The sequence below is a fragment of the Cynocephalus volans genome, chromosome 7 (assembly GCF_027409185.1).
Source record: "Cynocephalus volans isolate mCynVol1 chromosome 7, mCynVol1.pri, whole genome shotgun sequence".
Taxonomy (NCBI): domain Eukaryota; kingdom Metazoa; phylum Chordata; class Mammalia; order Dermoptera; family Cynocephalidae; genus Cynocephalus; species Cynocephalus volans.
The window spans coordinates 85,113,080-85,123,561 of NC_084466.1; the positions used below are offsets into that span (position 1 = coordinate 85,113,080).

General features: G+C 40.8%; 1 protein-coding gene across 2 annotated transcripts in view; it reads left to right on the forward strand.

Annotated features, from left to right (window-relative positions):
• The window catches only part of MIPEP (mitochondrial intermediate peptidase), a 164,832-nt gene extending 155,362 nt beyond the window's left edge, over nt 1–9,470 (forward strand). The window contains exons 19-20 of one of the 2 annotated variants that reach the window (XM_063102813.1): nt 1,819–1,950; nt 9,084–9,470. In XM_063102813.1, the coding sequence (XP_062958883.1) occupies nt 1,819–1,916 (98 nt within the window). In that variant the 3' untranslated portion in view covers nt 1,917–1,950; nt 9,084–9,470. Of the gene's footprint in view, nt 1–1,818; nt 2,160–9,083 lie in introns of those variants that run through there. The other variant, XM_063102812.1, reaches the window with a different exon arrangement.
• The last annotated feature ends 1,012 nt before the right edge of the window (nt 9,471–10,482 follow it).

Genomic DNA, 10,482 nt, shown 5'->3' on the forward strand with positions numbered 1-10,482 from the left:
AAACTGCTAGACCATTTTCCAAAGCGGTTGTATCATTTGACCCTTTCACCACAAATTTATGACAATTCAGGTTTCCCACAGCACAGCCTTGTCAACACTTGGCATTGTTAGTTTCTTTAAATTTTAGCTGTTCTGGTGTGTGTGCAGTGACATCTCATTGTGGTTTCAGTTTTCATTTCCCTGATAACTAGTGATGTTGAGTGTCTTTTCAGTGCCTATTAGTTGTATGTGTTTATTTGGATTTCTTCTCTTATGAAAGGTCTGACCTTGTGAAGGGTCAAATCTTTTTTTTTTTTTTTTTTTTTGTCTTTTTCGTGACCAGCACTCAGCCAGTGAGTGCACTGGCCATTCCTATATAGGATCCGAACCCGCGGCGGGAGCGTCGCCGCGCTGCCAGCGCAGCACGCTACCGAGTGCGCCACGGGCTCGGCCCGGGTCAAATCTTTTGTCCATTTGTAATGTTTAAAAATCTTTTTATGATGGGTTGGAGGAGTTTTTTATATACTCTCAATACCAGTCCATGTGAGATATAGGTTGCGTGAGTATTGTCTCCCACTCTGTCATTTGCCCATTCATTTTTTTAATGGTTTCTTTTAAAGAGTGGACATTTTTAATTTTAATGAAATCTAACATACATTTTTTTTTTCTTTTTTGGGTATTGCTTTCTGTGTCCTAAGAAACCTTTGCCCACCTCACAGTCACAAAAATATTTTGTTTTCTTCTAGACATTTAATAGTTTTAGCTTTTACAATTGGGTCTGTGACCATCTCAAATTAATTTTTATGTATGATATGAGGTAGGGGCCAAGGACAGTTCCCCTCCATATAGATATCCAGTTCCCCGCAGTTTACTTTTGTGACTGTCCTTCTCACCCTCATATTGTGACTTAGCCTACTTGTCTTTGGGTGCTCATGACCTGGCCTTATCCTTTGCACACAGAAAATGCTCAGGACATGTTAATTGAATTGCATGAAAGATTAAGAGGATAATAGAGGATTCTGGCAACCTTTTAATATCTTGGTGTTGGAAATGGTTTTATGGGGTCCATCCCCTAAATTAAATGTCAGCATATAGAGCCTGCTCAACCCTTGAGTCAGTGTTTTCTGCCAAGAATATAGATTGAAGCAACAAGTTTGATTACTTGAATCTTTGTCTTTGGCTTCTTTGGAGTGAAGAAAGGAGATAAATTTAGCTTTTTATTGAATTCTTAATACATGCTAGATATGGTGTCTCATTACTTTCTACTATATCTTCTTGTTTCATCTTTGTAACCTTGTAAATTAGATGAGGAAATTTGAGTACCAGAGACTTTAAGTGACTTCTGCATTACACAGTAAGTTGCCAAAGTAGGAGTTCTCTAAGACAGGAAAATTTGGAGGAAAGCCAGTTACTTGATTCTGATATAAGATTTTTGCAAAAGAATTAACACTTGACTGATTTTGAAATATATAAAACTTGATAAGGAGTTAAACTTCTTAACTTCTAAATCATCCCAAAGATAACTAAAAAATTCAGTCTTCTAACACCCTACAAGTGCATGGTAATATATGCAAAAGTAAAAATCCTTGGAGAATATATGTGGGCCTAAATCTCTAAGCTGAATGTTGATTTGACAGTAAAAGTGCATTAAAATCATAAATAGCTTCAGGGTCCACATATTTCACATGACTTTAGGAGATGTTCTGATAATCAGGTTATAGAGCCAAATGCTTATTTCAAAAAGCCGGATGTTTCTCTAACAAACAGATTTGAATGTGTGTCTTTGTCCCTCCCTGTTGTCAAGCGGTGAGCATGTTGCTGACCTTTTCTTGTTTGCAGGTATGCTTCAGAAGTGCCCTTCCATTGACGACTTTGTAAGTGCTCTCGTTTCTGACTTGGACTTGGACTTCGAAACTTTCCTCATGGATTCTGAATAATCAAAACACCCTGAGTCTTTTAAATCAAGCCCATGTAGGTATTAACCTTGTTGTAAACGCTGCAGCTGTGCAAACGCATTTCTGATTTCAGTATTCACTTCTGTAATAACTTTTGAAAAACCTTGAACTGATGGAACTTGGAATAAATAATGTGTTTTAATTATGCTGGCTTTTCACCTATTTGGCAAATTCTTCAACATATGGAAATCTACTCAGTGAGCTAATAAAAACTACACTTCCATATGGAGTTGTTAAATGTAAGATATGGTCATTTCCTTGGTAAAACCGCTCTCCCACTGAACTTTTCCCCCTTTACATTAATGTTTAATTGGTTAAATTAGAGACTTAATTAAAAGCAAAATTAGCTTAGGACACAGTTCAAAGCAGTCTTCACACATACAGTTGTTTTAAGAATGATAACCATTTCTTAAGACCTCTATACTGGGCTTTGAAAATGCACTTTGAGTAGTTACCTACAGCAGCCAAGAAACCAAGTATGGTTCCCAAAGTACTGGTAATGTCTGCGTTGGTTCTTTCTGAGTGTTTCGACACTATGCACATGAACTCAGAACTTTTCAAGCTTGACTATGAAGGTACAGTTAATAAGTGCAGGTACAATTAGAAAGAGACAAGCCAAGGTCAAAGCAACTTGTGAATAAAGAAACTGGGATTTAAACCATGTCTTTCTCCAGAACCCCACTGCTTTATACTAGTGCATACTGTATCACAGTATGTTAATACCAGGAATGGGGTTTTCCCACCATTAAAGTCAAGAACTTGATTATAGAGTTTCAGTTTAAGATCGAATCTAACAGCCTCTTTCTGCTTCTCACTAAATGACCAGTGATGATGCAAAAAGGAAAGATTAAAAATCCCTAAAACTCTAGGACACATTCAACCTATTCACAGAATCTGGAGAAATTTCCACAAGTGCAGAAATAGATGTGGCCAGATAGAGAAACATCATCAGTGACTCACCAGTGCCAGGTCCACCTGCTGCAGTGGGGACCAACCCTTCATCCTTTCCCACCTCCTGCTCACACTTAGAAATCCAAATCTGTACCAGCTGGTGCACTGCCGAGGGGGGCGTTGATGGTGACTCTTCTTGCTCCTCCCCGTTTGAATGTCTGTGTACGTGAGCACCTGGAAACCTCAGCTCTCAGAAAACACGTGGGCAGGAGTAGGCAAGCCTAGCAGTGGCGTCTCCTCCATACCCAAAGCGGAGGAAGTAGGACAGGGATGGGGGTGCTGTTTGCAATAGGAGGGGCCCTGATGCCAGTGCCCAGGGAGGAATCCAGTTGTTTCTGTGTCCCACCCTGTTTGTTCACAGAATCTGAGCTAGGGTAAAGAAAGATCTTATCCTGACAAAGCTGCACTACACATATGCCAACTCCATTCTGGGAAATGGAAAAAATTGACAGATAAATCTGAAAAGGTGCTTTAACCAGCACCCAGGTGTACCAAGAGTTACAAACTCTTTATCAACTCCTGTTCAGTTGAGGGTGAATAAGCAGACAAGGGAATGTGTATGGAGCCTATGTGCAAACATTCTTCAGAAAAAGGACAGGGAAATGTCACCTGGAAGATACTGAAAAATCATAACTTTGAAAATTATTTTTAAAAGGAACCAAAGCACATTAAAGAAAACCTCTCTGTATTTTTGAAATTCAAGAAAACACGGTATTTATGAAGCTGAAAGCCATAAAGAAAGAAGCAGCAGAAATAAAAAGACAATAGGATAATAAGCTAAAGAGGAAAATGGGTAGAATAAGGAAGAAATGCGGAGAAACTAAAACCACAGTATAACGATTCAAAACCAATATCAGAAGCAGAGCAAAATTGTTGAGGACAAACTTGAGAAATATCTCTCAGAATGCAGGTGAAAGGACATGGTGACAGCAAGAAGGCAGAGTGCAGGTCCGCTCCTCCGTCTCACATGATTCCCAAGCACGAAGCCAGGCCAACTGGAACGAAAGTAACAACCCAAAATAAATTCTGTGTGCTCTGGTATTCCCAGTTCTCAAACCGGTAACTAGCACTTAGTAGGTGCTCTAGAGAATAAATGAAATTCAGTGGACTTAAGAAAACTGTTTTGAGCTGAAAAGAACAAAATGAGTGAGTAATTTAAGGGAACACTTGACAGTGGCACAGCAGTGCAGATGTCCTTAACGCCCCTGAGTTACACACTCATAAATGGCTACGGTGGAGATTTTTATATCATGTATGTTTTATCACAATTTTTTAAGAAGAAAAAAAGGAGAATCCTGAATACCAGACCAAAAAACAGTGAAAGAGACCCTCGCCTGGACATATTCTACTCTTTTTTGAGAATTTACCCATCAATAAAATTATAAGCCAGTATATCCCAAATTGAGCTTTGCAGAATGCGTCTCAGAAACTGTTACTTAATGTCCCATGAACCCAAAGGGATCCTGTTGTTAAATACATTTGGGAAATGCCATGGAAGCTTTGATGGTTCACTGTGCACATCAGCAAAGCTACAATTGCAAAACATATTTAGCACTGCACACATGGCTCAAAAATCCCCGCACATACTTGATTATGAGAACTACCTGCTGACATTTTTCAGAGCACTGAGAAATAACTGCCACAAGCATTTAGCTAGATATATCAGACTTACCTGTAAAGGAACAGAAATGGTGGTCCCAGAATGCACCTGTTCATCATTAAAAGCCAAAGGACGATGAAAACAGTTTTGAGAGGTAAAGGCTGAGATGCAAAATGACATTCTCAGATATACAAGCATTCAGGAAACATCTTAGCTTTGTACCCTTCTTCAAAAATTGCTGAAAGAATAAGTTATTTTGACCAAGAGTCAGAGCAAAGGAAATCTCTAAGGAACCCCTAAGAACGCAGAGGGGTCACTGCCTCTTACGGTAACAGCTGGGTAAGTTGTAACAGCAAATCATTTTATTGTGAGTGTTTTCCCTGTGATGGGAGTAGACCCATAGCACACAGCAACTTCTCTGGGAGAAATTCCCTCCTGTAGTTATGGTTCATCACCAGCTTCCAAAAATCCAATTTGAAGTACTTATGAATATGTAAGCATTAAAAATTATCTATGTAAAGAACTGGAAGATAATGAATAAAATGTTAATGTGGTTGTCTTTAGATGGTAAGATTTTAGCCTTATATTTTTCTCCTGTCTTTATTTTTCCATTTCCAATTTTTTAAAAGTAGCGATGTGATACTTTTCATAATAATTTAAAATTTACAAATAGTTTAATATAGTAATCATGACAGAGTCAAATTTAAAGCATTTTTCCAATTGTGAAGATGTATTTGGCTAATGTAAACAAATTCAAAAAATTCTGAGTCATTCAGAGAAAAATTTGTACAGTCAGTTTTATTAATACCTAAGGTTTAGTCTGATTTGGTAAAGTGACCTAGATGAAATATTAATAACAATAATGCTTGACATTGATGGAACATTTTTGTTACAGTTATTATGTCCTACAGTTATCTCATATGATGCCCATCACCTTGTGATAACAGAACACTGTATACATTTTCTCTTCCCTGATACAAACAGCAAGCATGCTTGAAAAGGATGTCATGGGGCAAGCTCTTTGAGGTTTTTCGAAGCTGTCTCCATTACCTGTATGTCTTAAAGACACATCAAATTCAACTTCCAAAATCAAACTCATCATTTATCCCAAATACTGCTCCTGAGTCTTGACCAGTGGCATCACAGTCTTCCCAGGTGCTCGCACAGAAACCCTGCAAAGGGATGAGTCGCTCCTCGCCCTTGTAATTGGTACAGTAGTCCCCCTTACCCAGGGTTTTACTTTCTCTGGCTTCAGTTACCCACAGTCAACTGTGTTCCAGAAATATTAAATGGAAAATTCCAGAAAGAAACCATTCATTCATTTTAAATTGTACACCACTTTGAATAGCGTGATGAGGTCTCACCCCATCCTGCTCTGTTCAGCCCAAGACATGACTCATCCCTTTGTCCATATTTCCACACTGTAGACCTTTGTCTAGCACGTCCACACTGTAGACGCTCCTGCCGTTAGTCATGTAACAGTTGTCTCTATTATCAGATTGGCTGATGCAGTGTCACAGTGCTTGTGTTCAAGTCACCCTTATTTTACTTCATAATGACCACAAAGCGTGAAAGTAGTAATGCTGGTGATTCAGACATGCCAAAGAGAAGCTTTCACATAAAGGAAGCACTTTATGTGAAAAGGTGAAAGTTCTCAATAAGGAAAGAAAACAAATAAAAGTACCGAGGTTGCCAAGATCCAGGTTAAAAACTTATCTTCTATCTATGAAATTGTGAAGAGGAAAAAGAAATTTGCACTAGTTTTGCTGTCACACCTCAGACTGCAAAAGTTACGGGCACAGTGCATGACAAGTGCTTAGTTAAGATGGAAAAGGCATGGAAGACATGAGCAGAAAGCATGTTCCAACTGACAGCAACATGTTGCGCCAGAAAGAATTGAGCCTTCAGCAAGGAATCCCCTGAAACAAGTGTCACCAAGCAATCTCTGTAAGTGAGAGACAGCTACACAGATTCAGGAATAGGTTTGGACTGAAAAACATAAAAAGTCACTAGAGAAGCTGCACCTGCCAATGAAGAAATTGCTCCCACACTTCTGGCACAGTTGAAATTGATTAATGAAGAAAGATATCATCCAAAGCAAGTCTTTAATTGCGGTGAAACTGGGCTTCTCTGGAAGAAGTTGCCCACTAGAACCTACATTCATAAAAGTGCAAAGGAGGCACCAGAGCATAAAATAGGGAAGAATAGATGAACCTGGGCACTGTGTGGCACGCTGCAGGCCTATGATATCACCAGGGTAGTGTACAGAGAGGGAAGGACCTACTCACTCTCAAACCCAAAAATGATCTGCTCATGTTCTGGCAACAAAATCAGCAAGCATGGGTGACAGCCATCTTGTTTATGGAATGGTTCCACTAGGGCTTTATGCCAAAAGTGGAAAAACACTTGGAAGAGGAAGAGTTGGAATCTGACGTCCTGTTAGTAACAGTCAGTACATCTGGCCATCCTGAATCTGTTCACACGAAAGTGAAAATGTCGAGGCTGTATTTTTCACATGCAAATACAACCTCATTGCTTCAGCTCTTGACCAGGGTATCATTTGGTTTGTCAAGGCCGTATCCACCCACCTGGTATTTGATCTCATTTGATCAGCAGTTGATGCAGATCTTAATCGGGACATGATGCAGTGCTGGAAATCATTCATGATCGCTGACGCAGTAACACATCAGAGCTGCAGTGGGTGAATTAAAACCAGAAAGTGTAAATGCCTGCTGGAAGAACTTATGGACCGAATGATTTTAAAGGCTTTCTGGGGATTGATGGAGAAGCTAGGAAAATCATTCACACAGCAAGACCTGCTGGTGGAGACGGACTTGCTGAAGGCATCGAGAAGTGTGAGCAGATGAGGAACTGGGAGAACCTGCTGCGTCATCTGCAGAGGAAGATGAACAAACTGAAGCAGAACCAGCAATGGGGACATTACTGAAATCTGCCCAAGTGTTTCAAGTCGCACAGACGTTAAAGGACAAAATTATGGAGCACTGTTCTCAGGTGGAGTGCAGCATTAGGGTCACCTGTACGACCCCTGAAGGATTACAACCTCTGCAGCAGCACTTCGGTGAGTTAAAGAGACACACTACTGATTGCAACGTTCTTCCAAAAGGTTTCAACAAAAAAGTCTTCAATTGTTGAGAGTCCCCAGCCATCAATATTGTCTGCCATCAGTGTCATCATGGCACATGACCTTCCATCTGACGTATCATTGGAAGGGCTACATCACAATGCCCAAGTCTTCCCCTCGCTTCATGTCATCACACAGGCACTGTGTCATCTCACATCATCACAAGAAGGGTGAGTAGAGTACGGTAAGGTATTTTGAGAGACAGAGAGAGACCACATTCACATAACTTTTGTTACAGTATAATGTTATAACTGTTCTGTTTTATTATTAGTTATTGTAGTTAATCTCTCACTATGCCTAATTTATAAATTAAACTTTACCACAGGTATGTATGTACAGGAAAAAACATAGTGTAAAGGGTTCAGTACTATCTGCAGTTTCAGGCATCCACTGGGGGTCTTGGAATGTATCTCCTGAGGATAAGGGGAAACAACTGTATATCTTCCCTGTTGCGCTTAACCTGTTCGTTATGTATCTGTCTCAGTAAGGCAGGGAGCTTGTCTTACTCATCAGGGATTCCTTTATGCCAAGCTCAATTGCCAGATATGTGTCAGGAAATCAGTATAGGCCTCCAGTGTAATCTGGGCATAAAGTTATAAGGGCCCAGGGAGGTGAAAGGAGGAGCAGACACAAGAAGTACTGTGTGGAAAGTCTTGGATCACAGAAGGAATCAAACGTTTGGAGACTGATTCTCCTAGGAACTTTTAAAAACTCCATCAAATACAGTTACCATTAAAAAGAATTGAGACTTATGAATTTTTTTTATTTGCTTCTATCACTGCTTTAAGAAAAACCCACAAAAGAAGACCAGTGTCATAGTTAATTCTGTGCAACTTGACTGGGCCACAGGGTGCCCAGATTAAACATTGTTTCTGTGTGTGTCTGTGAGGGGGTTTCCAGATGAAATTGGCACTTGACTCAGTGGACTCAGTAAAGCAGATGGCCCTCCCCAGTGTGGGTGAGCAGCATCCAGTCCATTGAGGGCCCAAATAGATAAAAAGGTGGAAGAAAGAGGAATTTGCCCCTTTTGCTTCCTGCATACTGAGCTGGGACATCTGTCTTCTCCTGCCTTTGGACTGGGATTTGCTCCCATCAGGCATTTGGACTGGGACTGAATGACACCACCAGCTTCCCCAGGTCTCCAGCTTACAGAGAGCAGACTGTAGAACTTCTCAGCCTCCATGATCACATGAGCCAATTCCTCATCATCAATCTCTTCCTATGTATATATATGTCTTATTGCTTCTGCTTCTCTGAAGAACCACGACTAATACAACCCATGAAGAAATCTGGAGTATTTTTTGGAATTTACACAGAAGAATAAATCCAAGAAACACCAAGGAAACCAAGACCAAACCAGCCTTGGCAAAGAAATCCTAAGCAGAGCTGTATATTTGCATTAGAATTTGTGTAGGAACCTCTTCTGACCTGTTTCTTTTATTGATTTCTATTCCAGTGTATCTTCCGTGACTAGTTTGGAGAAGGGACGTTGCCCACGAGGAGGGGCCTCTCTGTGGCAGAGCCCAGACCGCTGACTCAAACACAAACTGTGTGCTCGTCTGTCACATGCAGCAGGAGGAGGGACACAGCATGGGGGCAAAGGCACTGATCATTTCGGGAAATTATTTTCTTGGCTTTTTACGTTGATTCAACATCAAGTATGAAGTTATTTTTGCTCTTTCCTGCCAATCCTGTGGGAGAAGAGGCTGTTAGCCACGAGCTTGGAACAGGCAGCAGGCAGAAAAAAGCTCGACTTAGAAAGGTCCAAACGCAAAACCCCGGAGAAGCCTCTTGCTGGTGCTTTCAGGTCAAGCTGCTCTGAAGATCTCAATTTCGAGCTTTTTTTTAACTCTTAAAAAACTGTTTTAAGGTTGGTGTATTAAAATGTATTAAATTTAGTAAAAGTACCAAATTGTGCTTATATTTCTTCAGATACTGCTTTTCAAATTCAGTCTTTAGTAATTGCTATACATATAGTTAGTATAAGGATTTCTTATCTTTTTACCCAAAAAAAAGAGGAAGAAGGGGGGAGTGATGTGGAGAAAAGGCCTAGTTGTTCTGGCCATGGGCCAGCAGGAGAAATCCTGAGGGGGTGAGAAGGAGGTGACCCAGCACCGTGGCATGGCAGGGACGAGCTTCCTGGCATGGCCACTGAGGCCACGATTGGGTCTTGAACTGGAGCCATTTTCCAGCAAGGGCACCCTACGTTAAAGAAGCAGAGGTCAGTGGAAGCGGCACACACACGTAAGTGGGGGTGGCCCGGGAAGGGCAGTGCCAGCAGTGATGGGTCCTGTGACGCTCACTCATGCTCACTTCTGCTGCTTGAGCATGTGCTCCAGAAACGCAGCATTAGAAGAGGCAGGACTTGGGTTAAACAACGTGTTACGGTTGGAGGAAAAGCAAGTGGACTGAGAACAAAGATCATAAAGGTGCACAAAGCGAGGATTGCTGAGGAAGATTAAAGATAAGCAGTGTAAATAGTTCTGTGCAGCGCAATATGTTTCTAATAGCACTCTCATTGTTTGCAGATTGTTTATGAAATAAGCCAGTTCCATACCACAGATGGCTCTTTATTGGCAAGCTTATGGCTCACTGTGTGTCTCAAAGTCCCCATACTTTTTAGGTTAGAAATTTAAAAATAAATAAGAAGAGCCAGAACATGTGATAGGTGACAGGATTGCCTGCACACTTCCAGAGTGATGGGTCACAAATGGGATGGGATACTGCACCAAGCACGTCTTCAGGAAGGGGGGATGCTCTCACCACTGTCTCCAGCAACTATTTGGTTTGACCATCAAAGATCACGTTAGAAAATTTAGCAAGCAGTTTTAGCTCCTGAGAAATCAAAGGCCAGA